This window comes from Gracilinanus agilis, chromosome 1 (genome assembly GCF_016433145.1).
Source record: "Gracilinanus agilis isolate LMUSP501 chromosome 1, AgileGrace, whole genome shotgun sequence".
NCBI lineage: Eukaryota > Metazoa > Chordata > Mammalia > Didelphimorphia > Didelphidae > Gracilinanus > Gracilinanus agilis.
In genome coordinates, this window is record NC_058130.1 from 651,532,414 (window position 1) to 651,552,401 (window position 19,988).

A 19,988-nucleotide genomic window follows, 5' to 3' on the forward strand; every position below is an offset into this window, starting at 1 on the left:
AGTATGCTAAGTACCGGGAATACAAATTCAAGTAAAAAGAAAGATGGTTTTTGCCCTCAAGAAATTTATCTTCAACTGAGGAAGTTAACATATAAAAGGACATTGAAAGGGACTGAGGGAGAGGTGAAGAAGAAATGGAGTCATCCTCTTAAATTTTTTATAAAGAGAATATGACTGGTGTGGGTGTTTCCTCAAATAAAGGCTTCCAGAAGGAATTCATCAAGTGGAGGAGGAGAAGGTGGCCCGATGGGTGGAGTTGTTGCCAGTGTAAGAAGGCAGCTGGGATGGAGGTGGAAGAGTTCTTGGGCTGAGCTGGGTTTGAAGTGAGGAAGATTGATGTGGGTGTTTCCTCAAATGTAGAAGGAGCTGAAAGAGGACACTGGTTTGGCATTAATTTATAATGCAAACTTCACACATGCTGAAAATGTTATGTGAATTCACGACATCTGCTGTTTCCTTTCCTTGTGTGTACACAGGTCTCTCTGCTGACATTTCAGCTGTGGATTTACAGTATGCACTCCAAAGTATTCCAGAAATGGGACAAGTCTCAGTGACAAGAGAGGGAAGCTGTGCTGGATATTCATGGAAAATCAAGTGGAGAAGTGCATGTGGAAAACAGAATCTTCTGCAGGTTCTGTCCTTTGGAATAGCTTCAGGATTCTACTCAATTAAATATTCTGTATCAGGCAGGATAGCCAGGATTTTGTACAGCTTGTGCTATATAGACAGTTGCCCTAGAATATGCCAATTTAATAAACATTTTTGAAGCATCTACTATAAAGCAGGCACAGTGCTGTATCTAGGGGATACAAAGCCCAAAACCGAACAGTCCTTGCCTTCAAGACCCTCACATTCTACAGATGCAATACAAAATGAACCCAAGACAGGAAGCAAAGGGGCTGAAGAGCATACAGACAGCTCTAGGAGAATTTGAGAAGGGAGAAAGCTGTAATAATGGAAGGGAAAGAGAACAAGCATTTATATAGCGTTCGGTATATATGCCAGACACTGTGTTAAGCCCTTTACAAATATTGTCAAATATCCTTAGGTTCCTTCAAGGCTTGTTTAAAGTGCCTTGTCTTACACAAGACTTCTTATTCCCTTTGTTATTGATACTCTATCCTTCCCCAAATTTTAGCATAGTTATTTATCTTTTTAAATGTTATATCCCAGTAAAATATAAACACTTTCAGAATTCACTGCTTTTTATTTTAAACCTTACCTTCAGTCTTGGAATCAATGTTAAATATCAGTTCCAAGGCAGAAGAGTGGTAAGAGCTAAGCAATTGGGATTAAGTGACTTGCCCAGGGTCACACAACTAGGAAGAGTCTGAGGCCAGATCTGAGCCTCAGATCTACCTTCTCTAGGTCTGGCTATCTGTTGAGCCACCTGCCTGCCCCCACCCCCACCTTGGGCGGGAGTTATTTCTTTACTACCTCGCTTCTTGTTAGAAGGTAGTAAAGAGTTTGATGAATGAATGGATGATAGATGGATTCATGGAATGATCATACAATCTCTAATGATAATTATATCTTTTATCATCTGGCACAGAAGACATTAGCCCAAGTATAACATATTAACCTAAGTATTTTTGTTGTCCTTTTCTGGAGGTACAATGACATCTTTTTCTTTTCTTTTCTTTATTTTTTTTTGCTAAAGAGACATTATAAAACATCAATCCTATTGAAGAGAGTCAGTGAAATGATATAAATTCCTATGTAGAAGTATTTGTGCAATATAATTAGCCTAGTTCAACTAGATGCTACTATCTTGACAAAGGGATTTATCATGACCAGATCCATGCATTTAGGAGTCAGCACAGTCCCTTACACAAAGTATATTTTTAATATATATTTGTTGCTTTTATTTGATGTCACCATTCGCAAGCACTTGAATCATTAGTAATGGTACTTTGGGATTAGTTGAGCCTTAGTCTCCAATGTTGCAATATAAAAAAAATGAAATATTTTCTTTGGAAATGACTACATACAGGAAAAACAGAATATTTTAATGCAATTAGTTTCCTGTTACTTTGAACATATTTTCATAATTTAGAAAAGATTTCATTTTAATCATGGAATTTAAAATTTGAATAGGTGTTGTTACCATAATGTCCTATTCTACTTTTCCTAGTTGGATAGAATATGATAATTTTTAAATGCAGGTATTATCAAAGAATATTAATGTAAGCATTCATAATGAAAATCATTCTGTATTTATTTTTTCTTTTTAATTTGTTTTTCAATGCTTAAAATTAATGACTTAGAAAAACAACCAAGGAATATAGAATGTCAGCATTTATTATATGGTCTTTCTTATGGAGTAATTATATATATAAACAGATTAAAGATTTCAACATCACTGGAGAAAAGGCTAATATTACAGTTACAAAAATAACTGAAGGTGGACTATTCAGACAACACATACTAGGAGATCTACTTCGTACACCCAATCAGCAACCTCAGGTATTTATCAAACACTCTTCTTATAGTGTTGATCTTCCTTATGAATGGGGAAGTGGGGCATTAAGAAATTTAAACTATACTCAAGATGTACTATATAATAAAATATTACATATATGTATATACACATATACATGAGCGTATGTATATGTGTAAAACTATGTTTTAACATTGGGTTTAACCAGTAATCTTTTTTATGACTTGTGGGAAAATAGTATTAGGTTTGATTTCTAACCCTATTTTTTTATTTGAAGGTTGAAATTTATATTAATGGACTTCCAGCTAAATGTTCTGGTAACTGTGGATATAAATGGGATCCACTGAATACTCCAATAATCCTGGCCATAAATCCTACTCAAGGTAGCTCACTCATATTTTATATTTGGTATGAAAAATCAACTTGGTTGAAAATTGTGTATAGCAGTGATGAGCAAACTACAGCCCACGGGCCAGATATGGCCCCCTGAAATGTTCTATCTGGCCATGTAGCATTATTCCTAATCTGAAGAATACAATGAGTAGGATACAATACAATGAAACTTCGAAAGAGTTCCTTAGAAACAGACTAACAGATGAGCATTTCCTTTCCTTTGGCCCCCTCTTTAAAAAGTTTGCCCATCACTGGTGTATAGGAATGTCACCCAAAAGAGTCAGACAGCCTAGACATGCCATAAAAAGTATATGAGAGCATGAAGTCCTTTGAGCAAAGAAAGCCAAGAAGTAGGATTAATTACTTGTCCTTGAAAAGATTCCTCCTCTTTGAAGCTAAACCCTGTACTTTCAAGCAGGCAAAATTTATCTCTTTTAAATTTCATTCCATACACTGAAGCATCCTTTTTTATCCATGATGGTTATTACATTAATTAGCATCTCTCTTCATCTGTGACCATTTTTTCTAGTGCATTTATTATTAAGGGGATTGTAAGATAGCAGTTGTTTTCTCATAAAAAGCAATGATCAGGTTGGAGAGTTGATGAATGAATGGTAACAGAACTATTGCTGAGAACTGTAGAGCACACATTTTATCTTTTCATCAAAGAAATATTTTGATAGTGCTTGGAAAAAATGATGAAGGGTAATTTGTGTCTGCCTAATGCTCCTCAGCATTAAAAAAAGCTGCTAGTGTCATCATCGCAAAGAAAAAGAAAAAGAAAACATTTTTTTTCCAAAAAATACCAATAAATAAGTTTGGTTAGTGTAAAGAATATTTCTGATTTGGTGGAGGGGGGGTTCCTTATCTTGGCACCATTACTTTGTGCTATTAGTACATTAGTTATAAAAATATTTGACATTTCGAGAAGCAATGCATCTTTGTGGGAGAAATCATATATATTCATCAACACTTTTTTAAGATGCAGTTCACTTCAAGATAATTCATGTTTTACAAATTTCCCAGTTGAATTGAATTGAGATGATGTACCCTGAGTTCATTATCAGCTTTGATCTTTTGCTTGGGTTTATTTTTGTATCTGCCCCTTTTATTTGATATAGTTTTTGTTTTGTTCTAAACATGATTTGTCAGTTTAGGGGAGTCTCAGTATGAAAATTTCTTGGTAGAAGAGAATTCCTGGGCTACTTAGAGGTTCAGTGACCTGCTCATAGTCTGTCATTGTTGTCACTGAGTGTGTTAGAGGCAGGATCTAAACCTTGATTTGTCCTGGTTCCAAGGTTTTCTTCCCTCTATCTTATGCCATGCTGCCTCTCTTTTTCATTTATATTGTTAAACTTGATAGACAGCTACCCTGAAGCCAGGAGGACTTGAATTCAAATCCCACCTCCAACACATGTCTGTGTGAGCACAGGACTATCATTTAAACTCTCAGTAGCTTAGCCAAATCTCTAATACTTTGTTTACGGCCATACCACCCTGAATGCGCCCGATCTCATCTAATACTATAAGTTTCAGAGTAGCTGCTGACCTAAATTAGAAGAGATTCCCCCCCTCCCCCAACACCATACCAATAAAACTGCAATTTCAATCCCTTTCGCCAAACGCATTCAAACTGGGAAGGCATTTTCTGCCACTCTAATTGTAGCATGTTGAATCGATTTGCTAAAAACAAAAACAAAAACAAAACCCCAACAACTCTCTTTCTTCTCTTACTTTATGAAGTAGTTAGTCCAAATATTTTCATTTAAATTGAATCCTATACTTTCTTACTTTCTTCAGTGGTCATATACATAAGGTTAGACATTAAGCAATGTAAATCATTTTTATGCTCGAAATATTTTTAAGCCCCAATTAGGTTTACTTTTTGTTTCACTAATACATTTCAATGCAATTTCCCTCTCCATTAAAATGTGGTTTTTCAGTACCAGACTTTATTTTTAAACTATCTTAATTTAATCTTCTTAGGATCATATGAAGAAAAAACAATTCTAACAATATCAGGCTCCGGATTTTCTCCAAATCTAGCAACATCAGTTACTGTTGGGTCCGTAGATTGTTCTATTCTTTCTGTTAATGGTAAGCCATATATTTTCATATATCAATTATAACATAAAATCAAATTGCAATATTAAAATAATAATTCTTTAGATTGTACCTTTCCTCTTTCAGTTTAGGCTACTATGTCAAACTGCTCCCCTTAGTGTAATGGGGGAAATCTGGATCGCCATGCTTTGTTGATTTCCTGCCTCATAAGACTGGTCAATTAAAATCTTATTTGTCCGGTATGTGTAAAGAATACCAGTGTGGAAAAAGTGCTATAGTTGGTCTGCCTTCATTTCAATATTTTCTTCTAACAATGTCATCGTGGAACATGTTGTAAGAGGACACAATTAAGATGCCTACAATAATAGCTAGGATTTTATGGTGCTTTACATTTTGAATTTCACGACAGCCTTATAAAGCAGATGCTATTGTCATTATATTTTATAAATAAGAAAAATTGAGTCTGAGAAGTTGTGATTTGGGGTAAAATAGATAATAAGTAGTTGAGGCAAGACTCAAACTTAGGTCTTCCAGACTCTTAAGTCGAGCACTCTATCTGCTATACCACCTCGCTGCCTCATCCAGCCTCATTTTCCCTTTTAGCCCCTAAAAATCTTTGTTTCTCTTAACATCCCATAATGAATCTTTAATTCTTTTGTTTTTAGTAATTTTGTGAATGCTACCAGTGTATCAGGAATAAATAAATATTGGAGAAAGGGAGTATAAACTACTTTTTCAAAAATGTTGATAGTGCAGGGGAGGAGAATGATAGCTTAAAGGGTTAGTAAGGTCAAACAATGCAAGGCATGCTAGGTCACAATTTAAAAAGTGTATATGAACATTTCTGTAATTTAAACTAGCAAAAATAATTTATTTGTTTTTTCTTAATGCAAAAAAATGAAATCAAGTATCACGATCTTTAAGGAAGTTCAAGAAACTTATTTTTTTATACTTAAGGATAAGGAAGATATAAAATGCTTAGGACAGTGGCAAGTAGTAGGTACTACATAAATGTTAATTATAAAAAAAATTATAATACCAACAATAACAATCTTACATAAATATGTTTATAGACAGGGGAAACAGCGCATTTTTAAAATTTCATAGATTTTTAAAAAACTATTTCTGTTTCAAACTGTTGCAGTTCAATGTGTTGCTTTCAGGGATCTCTTTTACTTTTTGTTTAACTATGTTGTACCTTCCAGGTATATTAAACCTTCCAATGTACCTTCCAGAGTATATTATATCTTTTCAAAAAATTTAATGAAACCTTTTCTTCTTTTTGGCTAGTAAAGCCTGTGTATCAGCTGTATAAAGTTTACTTCTCAGAAAACAGTAAGAGTTGGCTGAGAACACCGTTCACTGACAGTGATCTGTATACTGTTTTTTCATTAGAGTAATGGCTGACTGGCTTCCATGGAACATCTGATACAGGATATCTCACAAGTCTTAGAGCAGCTTTACGCTTTAAAAGCTATTTTTAAACCTTAAATTTTTTTTATTTTAAATAGCTATCAAATCTTAAAACTGCATCAAAATTTGGGAAACACCTTGTCCATTGGCAGCAAATGTTTTTAGTCTTTAATAGGAAGATGTGAAATATGTAACCATATACAATGTAACAGTGCAAAACATGTTGGGGCATAATAAGAAGAAAATGAGTGAATATTTCTATAATTTTAGCTAACAGAAATATTTTATTTGCTTTTTTTTTCAACACAAGAAAATGAAATCAAGTGTCACATCCTTAAAGGAAAAGCAGGAAAATTCCCAGTTGCTGTCTCCATAGCTGAAATTGGACTGGCACACCCCAAAGGGGGAGTAATGTTTAACTTCACCTATAACACTCAGATCTTACATATTTGGCCAACATCAGGAAGCCTTGCAGGTAATCGTGCTGAAACAAAAGAGTATTCATATGTTTTCCTTCATTTGTCTGACATTCCTAGAACAGGTTGAAAATGAAATCACCTAGAAGTTCACAGGAGTAGAATGAAACAAAGCGTCTTTTAAAACTCTACCTTCCTGCTTTTCTATTGAAAGATAACATGAACTGAATATGAACAAATGACTGGTTTTCTCTTTCTTTTAAAACACATCAGATTAACTGCTTATTGCTTATCTTCTCATTTTGTAATAGTAGCTGACATATATAGCATTTGAAAGTTTGCAGATTTTGATTTTGTTGTCTCATTTCGTCCTAACAATAGACACTTGAGGTAAGGTATTAATAAATGAGTGTCATTTAAAACATTAGTACATTTTATTTATCCTCATTTTACAGTTGAGAAACTGAAGCTTAGCTCAAGCACCTTGTCCATGTCCATAAAGTTAATAAATTTTAGAAGACAAGATGTAAACTCAGGTCTCCTCTATCTTTAACTGCAGTGCTCTTTACACTTCATCACTTTGCCTTCTTTTTAATTTAAATCTATTTATCTGTTTCTTACATTAAAATACCCAGTTAACTTCCCTCTTTCCCTCCTCTTCTTCCATTAGGGAAGGCATCATTTGCCAAAAAGATACATGTATGTATAAAGCTATGTCTTGGTTATTTTTATTTTTCAGTTCTTTCTCTGGAAATGAAAAGCACAAGTCATTCACCAAACAGTATTTCTATTGCTGTAGATAATGTTGTCTTGTTCTGCTCATTTCACTCTTCATAATTTCATGTAGGTCTTTCCATATTTTAAAAAAATTAACCTGTTTATAATTTCTGATGGTGCCATCACAATCATATACCACAACTTGTTTAGCTATTCCCCAACTGATGGGCATCCCTTCAGTTGCCAGTTCTTTGCCATCACAAAGGGAGCTACTATAAATGTTTTAGAACATGTAGATTCTTTTCCTTTTTCCTGATCACCTTAGGAAATAAACCTAATAATGGTATTGCTGGGTCAAAAGGTATACATGGTTTTTTAACTCTTTGGGCATAATTCCAGATTGTTTTCCAAAATGGTTGGATCAGTTCACAGTTCTACTAATAATGTATTAATGTCCCCATTTTTCTGTATCCTATCCAACATCTGTCTCATTGCCTTTTTATTGTTTTAGCCAGTCTAATAAGTATGAGAAGATATTTCAGAGTTGTTTTGATTTTCATTTCTCTAATCAGTAATGATGAGAGAATTTTTCATATTGTTTTGTATGGCTTTGATTTCTTCATGCAAAAACTGTTCGTGTCTTTATCAATTGGAGAATAGTTCATACTCTCAAAATTTTGATAAAGTTCTTTATATATTTTAAATATGAGATCACTCTATGAGAAACTGTCTATAAGGTTTTTTCCTAAATTATTCCTTTTCTTCAAATCTTGGCTACATTAGCTTTATCTTTTTAATTTTTAAGTTGATGTATTCATAATTATTCATTTTATATCTCACAATGCTTTATATCTCTTGTTTATTCATAAAGTCTCCTAATTCTATTCTTGCATTTCAATTTACATAGTAATGCTATTAATTATTACATGTTTCTTTATCAGATCAACAATTGTGTTGAAAGCATTATCAGTCTATCCTATCAGCAATTCTACTTTTCATAGCAACCTGTACAGGACCTGAGCTGAATTGCAGCAGCTAAAGTCTTGTGATCAAAATAATCTAAAACTAATACTACTAATAATTAGCAATAACAACAACTAGTATTCATATAGCACCTACTATATGCCAGGTACTGTGTTAAGTGTTTTACTAATAGTATCCCATTTGATCCTCACAACAATCCTTGGAAGTAGATGCTGTTATTATCCCCATTTTACAGTTGAGGATACTGAGACATCAATTAATTGGCTTGCCTGAGATCATATAGCTAGGAAACATCGGAGGCTATATAGAACCAAGGCTTTTCTGACTTTTTAACCACTTCTCTATCCACTATGCTATCTAACATAAGAGAAAAGAAGACAAAAAAAGAAAGGAAATAATTTTTTTTCCTTTCCTTCTCTTTCTCCTTTGTTCTTTCCCTCTTTCCTTCCCTCCTTTGTTTCTTCTTTCCTTCCTTCCATCCTTTCTTCCATCCCTCTCTACCTTCTTTTTTCTTCCCTCCCTCTTTCTTCCTTCTTTCTCTCCTTCCCTCCTTTCTGTCTTACTTTTTTCCTTCCTACCTTCCTTTCTTCTCTCTTCCCTTCCTTCCTGCTTTCTTTCCTTCCTTTTTTCCTTTCTTCATTCCTTCCTTCTTCCCTTCTCTCTTTCCTTTCCTCCCTCCTTCCTTTTCTTCCACTCAGGTCAAAATTTCAATCAAGTTTGCAATAATCTGAGGATGTGGTAGTTGTTGTTGTTGCTGCTTATTGTTGCTTCTGCTGCTGCTGCTGTTGAGTTGTTCCATTGTATCTGATTCCTTAAGACCTCATGGAGCATACTGTCCATGAGGTTTTCTTGTCAGAGATCCTGGAATAGCTTGCTATTTCCTTCTCCAGTGGATAAAGCCAACACAGTTAAGTGACTTGCCCAGAGTCACAGAGTGGTAAAAATCTCAGTGGCTCACTGGAGTATACTTTCTTTGCAAATTGCCATATTCTGTAAATTCATCTCTATACTTTCTTCCTCCTTACCACAACTCTCTAGCTTCAGGTTTCAGGGAATTAGCTTGACAGCAATGCCATGACAACATATTATGTACCTGGATCCTATTTAATGCATCCTATCAAGATAATGCCTTAGACATTTATTATTATCTTGCAATTCCTTATTTTCAATCTCAATCTGCTTCACTACTTCCTCTTCCTTTTGTAGGAGGCACTCTGCTGACTCTCTCTGGATTTGGCTTTTCTGAAGACTCCAAGATACTAATAGGAAATAAAAGCTGTGATATGATTAAGGGAGATTTGAATGAGATAAAATGCAGAACTCCAAAGGTAAACTACTAAGAGGTGGGGAAGAGCTTTACTTGCAGTGATAGTTATGGGTCTTGACATGGAATAACACAACCCTGGTGATTACTGCAGTCACAAAATTAGTGTTACACCTTGGTGAAAGCCTTAGTGTAAACAAAGTGTTTCAATGTGTATTAAAAATACATAGGCACACATACACACACACACACACATACACAAACACATACACACACACAAGTGAAGATCTTCCTGACCTGATAGAATTTGACAATTTAGGGGGAAAAGGTTGCTTAACTTAAAACGAAATTGCATTGGGCCTAAATTCTGAAACAAAATATACTAGGTCCATGACAAACTTCTACAAGTCCATACAACAAAAACTTAGTATACTAGTGTTTTTTATTGGAAGACAATAATAAAGATAATTCATATTAACAGTATTTTGAGCTATATAGTAGTCCTATGAAAAAGGATTGAAATGATTATTCCTATTATATAGATGTGGGAACTGAGGACGTGGGAACAGAAGGATGAAATGATTCCTCCCAGCCATGCAAATAGTACAGACATATATTTTTCTGACTGCAACTCAGGTGGTTTTTTTTCAAAAACTCATAACCGGACTACTGTTTTACACATGAGCAACTAAGTGGTAGGAAAATAAAGGAAGCTGACTTTCTAAAAATCATGCCAGTTTATCAACCAGAATTTATTAAATATATGCTTTGTGTAGAGTACCAGGGCAATAAGTGTAAAGCCAACACCTCAAATGACTGACTGCATTTGTCCCAAGTTGTGATCTTGATCCCGTATAATAGGATCACTAAAATAAATGAAAGCAATTGGTCTATAAAGAAGATTCATGTAACAATATATATATATATATGTATATATTAATTTGAAGGAAAGGTAAAAAAATTCTAGGTTTTTTATATACTACTTGCATATTAAAGTCACAGATATAACATCTAGAGTATGTTAAATTTTTGAGATCCTTATGAGTAGGGAATTATTCATGATTATTTTAAAAATCTTTACAACCTACCTCTGCATAAAGTTGATATTTAATAAAATATTAGAGTGGATAAATGATTATTCATTTTGTATATATTGTGAAGTCTTTGATCCATTGGCAAATTGAAATTCAATGATATTAAAAAAAAACATTTTAGCAGAACTAGCCCTCCTCAACTTGATTGTGTATTAAATTTATAAACTATGCTTTGAAAAGAAATGAATAATGGTGTTTAAGACCATCATTGTTAGAGAAAATTCTGAGTTTTATTTGTTGTCTATGTAAGTTAGGGGGAGTAAACTCAGAAAAAAGAACCAGGTGTGAGGCATTGGCTATACCTTCAAAGTTCAAATTCATCCTAGGTAAATTGCCCTATTAATATTTTCTGCACACAGTGTACTTCATACATTTTCAAAGGCTTTACTCCATCCTCACAATGCTCTCCCTCCTCACCTCTGTTCCTTGCCATCTCTAGTTCCATTGAAATTCAATCATCACCTTCTCTACAAGGAACCCTTCCAAGGTTACCCCCCCCCCATAACTTTGAATTTACTATGCATATGTCTACTACTTATTTATCTACATACACACTGTCTCTTCCCTCCCCCACCAGATTATGAAATCCAAGAAGGCAAGGTTTCTTTTATTTTTCATCTTTGTATCACCAATGTTTATAGTGCAATGCCAGGAAGGCACTTAATAAATGAATGGGTTTGTTTTTTTGTTTGTTTGTTTTTTTATTGAAGGGAAACAGCCAGATTTAGGTATTTTTAGTTCATTTCATTTAAAGGGTTTACATTTTCTAGTTGTTATGTATTTCTTTCTAATTTTAGGCATCTGAGGGAACTTTTGATGTTACTCTTATGACCAATGAACTACAAGCAAGGGCTAATGCTGCTTTTAGTTACAACATCTCACAGACTCCCACCATAATGTCCTTTAGTCCTAAAATACGGATGTTGTTTGGTAAGAAATGTTTCATAAGATCAAATAAATCTATCATAGAAGTTACTTTAAAAGGATAACTAAGGGGCATCTGGGTGGCTCAGTGTATTGAGAGCCAGGCCTACAGATGGCAGGTCCTAGGCTCAAATCTGGCCTCAGACACTTCCTAACTGAGTGACCCTGGGCAATTCACTTAACCCCCATTGCCTACCCTTACCACTCTTCTGCCTTGAAACCAATACACAGTATTGATTCTAAGTTGGAAGATAAGGGTTTAAAAAAAAAGATAATTAAACCTATGTATTTAATTTGAAATTTGTTCCAAATTATGTGTCACTTCTTCATTTTAAGCTATGGTATCAGACTAGAAATATTTAAATAAAGTGTCCTGTATTTCCTTTTTTCCCCCTCTAAGTGAAATAGCAAAGTAAAGAGTTGTGTGGAACCATTTATCAGGATGTTCTATTAAATGGCTAAACATCTTGGTTGACTCTTCAATTACTTCCAAAACTTTTAGAAATTTCTAGATATTATAGGGATTATGGCTTTCTGTACAATGACCAATGATAATGGCATCCACAATACCAAGTTAGCTACCAACTAATGGAAGAATACTTTTGACATAGTAAACCCTAGAAGAAGAACAGGTGAAGTCTTATTTTCTAAACTTTGAACTTGATATTATTGTGGACATTCATTTAAAATGTTTTTTCTTCATTTACAATCATAGGAAATGTAAATTTAACTATTAAGGGCTATAATTTTGGAAATGAATATTCACAGAACATGGTATATGTCGGAGGATCAAATTGTACTATTCTGCATTGGAACTTCACAGATATTACATGTCTTCTGCCTATATTATCTCCTGGGAACTATGACATTTGTGTAGAGGTTGGAAACTGGGGATTTGCATCACCAAGGTACAACATGCGAATTTGAATTTCTCAAAGACTAAGAATAATGTTCATTTTGTACCTGAGCAAAATGATACTCAGGGAAATCAAGTATTCAGTGCTACAAGTCAAATAAAATTAGTTTCCAGTCCCAAATCCAGAATTTTTCACATTTGATGTTATAGAACTAAAGAACTCGTGTTTATAGATAGATTACCAACCGAGGGAATAATCATAAAGATATATGGATTTCTGCATAGCACTGGAACTGAGCAACCTACTGTAGTAGTGTTGATACTGGTATTATTTTGAGCATAATGAGAATGGTTTTAATTTTACAAATTATGTTATAATTTCAATTATGTGCCCCCTTTTTCATTATAGAAGACTCTGAGTGTGGCTCAGAAGCTATCACATAGCTCTATTTTTTGAAATGAGGTGTTCTACCTAAACATATGTATATAAACATACATTATATACTCATGCATTCTAAATATATAAATTTATATGTGGTCATAAAATCAAGCTCTCGTTTAGCCTATTGTAATGGATAATTAAGTATTCACTTCTTTCTGTCCTAAAGAATTTATTTCATGGCAAAAATTTAATAGTATAAGATCATGGAATTTCCAATAAAAACATCTTTATTTTTCTTTTGTAGTGAAGAATTAAATGTTTCTATACAGTATATTTTGCAAGTGACCAACATATTTCCACAAAAAGGCTCATTATATGGTGGTTCTGAAATCACTTTAATGGGCTTTGGATTCAGCACAACACCACATGAAAATAATGTGTTCTTTGGTAAGGTTTTTTATTATTCATTAGAAGATTTCTTTTTATTATATCTCCTTATATAGTTGGAACATGTAAACAAGGCATATATCCATTTTTACTAACATGAATATTATATCAATTTTCTTTGATTGCATATAATAATTTATTTTTGGTAACTGAGCCTTAGTTTATTCAGTTACTTGGCAAATATTTACTGCATATACCGTATGGTATACATCAGATTAAAGGGGAGAATGATTCTCCATCTGGCTAGGAACCAGAATAATCATTAACTTGGAAGAGGTGGAACCATCATTGGATTTGAAGCCATAAGGCCCAAGTCCAAAATCTGGTTCCATGTGACCTTGGGTAAATCGTTTTACTTCTGAGCCTGTTTCCTCATCTGTAAAATATGGGAGAGTTATTATTATATTATACTAGATACATTATATATATTATACTAGATCATTAATTCCATAATTTTGAAACCTCAGAGTTGTAATGGACCTCAGAAACTTTCTAGTTTAACCTTAAATTTTAATTTAAGCAAAATTACCTTCAAAATCAGAGATCTTCCAAATACTGCTGCCCACAACACTTCAGAGTACTACCGAAATCAGATTAAAATTTTTTCTGAAATATTTAACAAAATAAATAAAAATAAAATAAATCATAGTTAATTTTAATTTGAGGTTTTGTAAGTTAATATGAAGCTGGCAGAGGTACATTTGTATGGCTTATTTTCATTCATCCTTCTATCTGAATTTGATGTCATTGCTCTACAGCAGTGATTCCCAAAGTGGGCACTACTGCCCCCTGGTGGGTGCTGCAGCGATCCAGGGAAGCGGTGATGGCCACAGGTGCATTTATCTTTCTTATTAATTGCTATTAAAATTTTAAAAAATAATTTCCAGGGAGCTAAGTAATATTTTTTCTGGAAAGGGGGCAGTAGACCAAAAATGTTTGGGAACCACTGCTCTATAGCATCCCCAATAAATGTTTATCCAACCTTTCCTGAAAACCTCAAATAAGAAGAAGCACACACCTTCCCAACAAGATAGTCCCTTTACTTCCGGACATGTCTAATTATTAGGAAGGTTTCCCTTATACCAAACCTAAATTTGCATTTTCCCAACTTTTAATCATCCTTCCTTGTTTCTGCCTTGATCCCCTAATTATAAATTTATTGCTCTTTATATTCTGCCATTTTAGCTACCTTTACAAATAAAGATCCACCTGATCTTACAATAAATATAAACATCAATATGAGGAATCTGGGCTCAGCTTAATTGGAGTGTGGGATCATTTGTGAACAGAAACATTAGCTATACTGAAGTTAAACATATTAAAGTCAATCTGAATTTCAGAGTTGAACGGGACTTTAACAGCCAAGTAAATTAACTCAAATATAAAAAAGAATTTCCATGTATATAATCCAGATCAAATTACTTACCATCTCTGAGAAGGGGAAGGGAAGGGAGAAAGGGAGACAATTTGGATCTTATAACTTTGGGAAATGTATGTTGAAAATTGTTATTCATGTAATTGGGAAATAAACATCTGAATAAATTTTTTAAAGAATTCCCTCTAATATATACTAAAATAACTGGTTATCCAGCCTTTGCTCAAAGACTTCCAGAAATGTGGATCCCCATTATTTCCTGAAGCAGCCTATTCTATTTTGGGGTAGTACAAATTGTTAGGAAGTTTTCCTTGTCATTGTTCCTAAATTTCCTCTTTACAATTTCCATTCATTGTTCCTACTTCTGTTCTCTGGTGCCAAACCTATTCTCTCTTTCATAGGACAGCCCATTAGATATCTAAACCTAGCTACATATATGAACAAACTCATTGTACCCTCTTTTAATTCTAGTGTCTTCCCTCTGTTATTTCCAAAATATCTTGTATATAATTTGTTTGCACACAGTAATTTATGCATTTTCTTCCATTAATTTGTGGCTTCCTCGAGATCAGAGATTTTTAAATCTTTCTTTGAATCTACAGTGCTTCACACAGTGCCTAATGCAGCAAATGTTTAATAGTATGTTTGCTGACTGACTTTTTGACTAAACATCCCCAATTCCCTCAACTTCTCTCCTACATTGCATAAATGTGAGGATCTTTACCATACTAGTCATGTTAATCTTGATGCTCTCCATATTATCCAAGTTCTTCCTGAAATATAATATATAGAAATTTCAAAGGTACTTCAGATGTGGTCTGAAAAGACCAATACATACAGCAGGATGGTCATGTCCTTATCATTGGAATTTATACCTCCTACATTAAACCTTTCCTGATCCCTCTTAAAAGTACCTTTCAAGTGATAAAACTACTCTTTTTGCAAATGACATGATGGTATATGTGGAAAATCCTAGCAATTCAATTAAAAAGTTAGTTAAAACTTTCAGTAATTTTAGCAAAGTAGCAGAAAATAAAATAAACCCACATAAATTACTAGCATTTTTATATATTACTAACAAAGTCCTATAAGAAGAGAGAAAGTAATATTTCATTTATAATAACCACAGGTGGAATAAAATACTTGGGAGTATACCTGTCAAAAAATCCCCAGGAAATACAAGAACATAATTATAAAACACTTTTTACATAAGTCAGATTTAAATAATTGAAGAAATATTCATGATTCATGATTGGGCAGAGCCAATATAGTTAAAATGACAATTTTATGTAATCTACTTATTCAATGCTATCCTAATTAAATCATCAAGAAATTATTTGAGCTAGAAAACATAATAAAACTTATACAAAAGAACAAAAGATCAAGAACATCAAAAGGGTTAATGAAAAAAAATGTAAAGGAAGGTGGACTAGCAGTACCAGATTGTAAATTGTATTATCAAACAGTACTTACTAAAGTACTAAGAAAGAGTAAGGGTAAGAAATAGAAAAGCAGACCAGTAGAACAGGACAGATAAAACTCAAACAGTAGTAAAATATTATAGCAATCTTGTATTTGACAAAAGCATAGATCCAGGTTTGGGGGATAAGAAATCACTATTTGGTAAAAATGGTTTGGACAAATAGCTGAAAAGTAGTTTGGCAGAAACTAAGTATAGACCAGTATCTTACACCATTCACTAAAATAAGATTCCAAGGAAATAAGAGGGAAAGGAAAAAAAACCTATCTGTTCCAAAATATTGTAGCAGTACCCTTTGGGGTAGCAAAAGACTGGAAATTGAGGAAATGTCCATCAATTGGGAAATGCCTATGCAAGTTGTGGTATATGATTATAATGGAATACTCCTGCACCATATAAAACAATGAGCAGGCTAATTTTTTAAAAACTTGAAAAACTACATGGGACAATGAACAATGAAATGAATAGAAGCAAGAGAATATCATACACAGCTACAGATTGAATACTAGAAGACTAAATTGTGAATGTTACCTCCAGAGAGTGAACTGAACCTCCAGAGAGTGAAAACATGAAAGACATAATTTGTATGTATATGTCTGCCTCTCAGATGATGCCTTCTCTGATTTGGGGAAGGGAGAAAAGATTCACATATTTGTGGACAAATTCTATTAATTTTAAAAATGCTAGTGCCGGGGGCAGCTGGGTAGCTCAGTGGATTGAGAGCCAGGCCTAGAGACGGGAGGTCCTAGGTTCAAATCTGGCCTCAGACACTTCCCAGCTGTGTGACCCTGGGCAAGTCACTTGACCCCCATTGCCTACCCTTACCACTCTTCTGCCTTGGAGCCAATACACAGTATTGACTCCAAGACGGAAGGTAAGGGTTAAAAAAAAAAAAAATGCTAGTGCCTTTCTTCTTAAATTACCTTCAATTTATCCTCTCAATATCTTTATTTGTATATAACTGTTTTCCTGTTGTCCCTCCCCCAACCCCATTACACTGTGAGGTCTTTTGCCTTTCTTTATTTCCCTATTACTTAGTACATTTCCTAGAACTTAAGAGTAGGCAATCAATAAATGCTTATTGACTGAATGACTTCTAGTTCTTTTAGAAACAATTTATTATCCCTGATACTGTGACAGTGCATTGCCCAAGCCCCTTTACATTTTATTCAAGGAGAAAGACCAGCCTTCATCCTGAACATAGATAGCAGTCTCTCAACTGTGGCAAAAATATAACTATTATACACTCAAAGCAAGTCCCTGAAAAATTTCCTGTGCTCTCCACACTTGCCAGAAGTGAGTTCCTTAGTGCTTGTCTTTCAAGCTGCTTGTGGATGCCTAGGAACTCATCTTCAAATCTTGTTAAAACTTTTATAGACTCTAGTACTTCCAGCCCCCAATTCCTCCAGTTTTTATTACTTTATGTTTTGTTTAGCCTTTCTTATCATTTCTATTTCTATCCTTCAATTCCAGCCATTTATTTTCCTCCTCCTAGAGTCCTTCAGCTGTTTCTGCTCTTCCTATTTCTCTTGCCCACAGGTTCTGCTCCTCAATTCTTGTACTTTGGATTGAATCCTTCTTAAGAGTGAATCTCTCTCTCTTTGTCCTCTTTCAGTTCATGCTCTTTCCCCCACAAGCTTTTTTGAAGTCCTTCCAAATTTTTCCATCTTCTTTAATGTTTTTCTACAATTTGCTCTCATTATTCACTTCAAGTCCTTCTTTAGCCATCCCTGCCACTCAGCTTTCTCCTATGGAAGACAAGTAGAATGATCTCTAAGGTCTCTTCCAGTTCTAAATTCTATGCCAAAGTCTACCTAACAAAGATCCTGATGATTTGAAAGAAAATGTTAAGAAGATTGTTAGTTCCCAAGTGATTAAGTCACAGCCTTTTTTCTGACTAATTTTTAGAAGGTTTAAAAAGCTCCATACAGGGGCAGCTGGGTAGCTCAGTGGAGTGAGAGTCAGGCCTAGAGACAGGAGGTCCTAGGTTCAAACCCGGCCTCAGCCACTTCCCAGCTGTGTGACCCTGGGCAAGTCACTTGACCCCCATTGCCCACCCTTACCAATCTTCCACCTATGAGACAATACACCGAAGTACAAGGGTTTAAAAAAAAAAAAAGAAAAAAGAAAAAAAAAGCTCCATACAATCCAAACAATGGTATCTCTTCTAAAAATTAATTAACTCAGGAGCAGCTAGGTGGACACTTCCTAGCTGTGTGACACTAGGCAAGTCACTTAACCCCAGTTGCCTAGTTCTTGATGCTCTTCTGCCTTGGAACCAATATTTAGTATTGATTCCAAGTTGGAAGGTAAGGTGGTTTTTTTAATAGTTAATTGAGAACATTTTTATTTGTTTAACCATTCTAGGATCATTTCCTTGTAATGTGACATCCTCTTCAGAGACAAGTATAACATGTATTCTTCATTCAACAAAGAATGTATTCAGAGTTACCAACCAAGGAAAAGATTCAGGTATGAGTCAATACTATTAAAATTTTAACTTCATGTAGCTTCTCCCCTGCCTCCACCCTCCAAATCAAGCCTGGAACTAACTTCAGAAGTTCAAAATATCTGTTATTTCATCAGTATGGACTTGTTTTCCTGATACAAACTCAATTTCTTTCACCCTTGGCATAGATGTATCAAACATGCAGCCCATGACATCCCAACCAGAATGAAATGTGGTTGAAAAAATGTTTAACAAAATAAATAAAATAAAAATACAATCAAACATAGATAATATGAATTTGTGGTTTTCTCAGTCAATAGATAGCTCAAAGGACTATCTAGCTTATGTATGGTTTAGTGGCCCTCATTTCTATTTCAGTTTGACACTTGGCACCATTCCTTTTGGAAATAGTGTCATGTGTTTCTATGGCCCAGATATTCCTAACCTTGTGTCCAGTCTTGCAGTAGTGAGCTTCTTTAAACTCAGCTAGGCTGTACCTTGGATAATAATCTCATAGTCTTTGACTTGTACTCAAAGCCTTACTAGATTACTAGTGAAACAGAGATGATTCCATTGCTCAGGATATGTGCTCTGGTTCTTTGGAAATAGCCATGCATTTTGGCATCTTGTTGAAAAGATCCAGGAACTGCAGCACTTAATATGGTGCCTGTCGCATTGTAAGTGCTTAATAAATGTTTATTGATTGATAGAATGAACTCCTTATTGGTCCCAGTAACCAAGAGCTGTGTCAAACAGGATGAATCATTAAGTGTCAAATAAGGGAAAAATCCTCATGGAATGATTTCCCTATATGCTTTCCTTCCAACACATCCTTGGTTAACTATAAGAGAAGAAATGGAATGACTCCATCTCTTACTTACATCCACTTTCGCTTTCAGCAAAGAGAAATCACACTTGTTACACTATGATCTACTAGGAATTCAACTTGCACAGACTACTCATAATAGGACTTTAATGAAGTCTTCAGGAACCAAACAAAATTATTTTTATTTGATTTTATTTTCCAACTTTTTGACAAGGTACTTCAAAATAAATGTTACTACCTCCATTTTTACCTAGACAAAATGAGATATAGAAAGTGAATCAATGGTAGAGTGTAAAGCCACAATTTTGCAAAGCCCAAATCTAGACCTTTCCCCAGAAATATGGATCCCTAGCTAGTTAGTGATGATATATACATATACACATATATGTATGTTATATAATTAATTTATTTATTTAGAATATTTTCCCATGGTTACATGATTCATGTTTTTTCTCTCCCCTCTC

At 34.3% G+C, this 19,988-nt stretch overlaps 1 protein-coding gene across 1 annotated transcript in view; it reads left to right on the plus strand.

Moving 5' to 3' along the window:
- The window catches only part of PKHD1L1 (PKHD1 like 1), a 210,869-nt gene that overhangs the window by 75,128 nt on the left and 115,753 nt on the right, over positions 1–19,988 (plus strand). The window contains exons 25-34 of the mRNA XM_044658261.1: positions 477–631; positions 2,344–2,466; positions 2,718–2,823; positions 4,820–4,930; positions 6,621–6,785; positions 9,634–9,755; positions 11,583–11,715; positions 12,425–12,617; positions 13,252–13,394; positions 18,617–18,721. Coding sequence (XP_044514196.1) covers positions 477–631; positions 2,344–2,466; positions 2,718–2,823; positions 4,820–4,930; positions 6,621–6,785; positions 9,634–9,755; positions 11,583–11,715; positions 12,425–12,617; positions 13,252–13,394; positions 18,617–18,721 — 1,356 coding nt within the window. The remainder of the gene's footprint in view (positions 1–476; positions 632–2,343; positions 2,467–2,717; positions 2,824–4,819; positions 4,931–6,620; positions 6,786–9,633; positions 9,756–11,582; positions 11,716–12,424; positions 12,618–13,251; positions 13,395–18,616; positions 18,722–19,988) is intronic.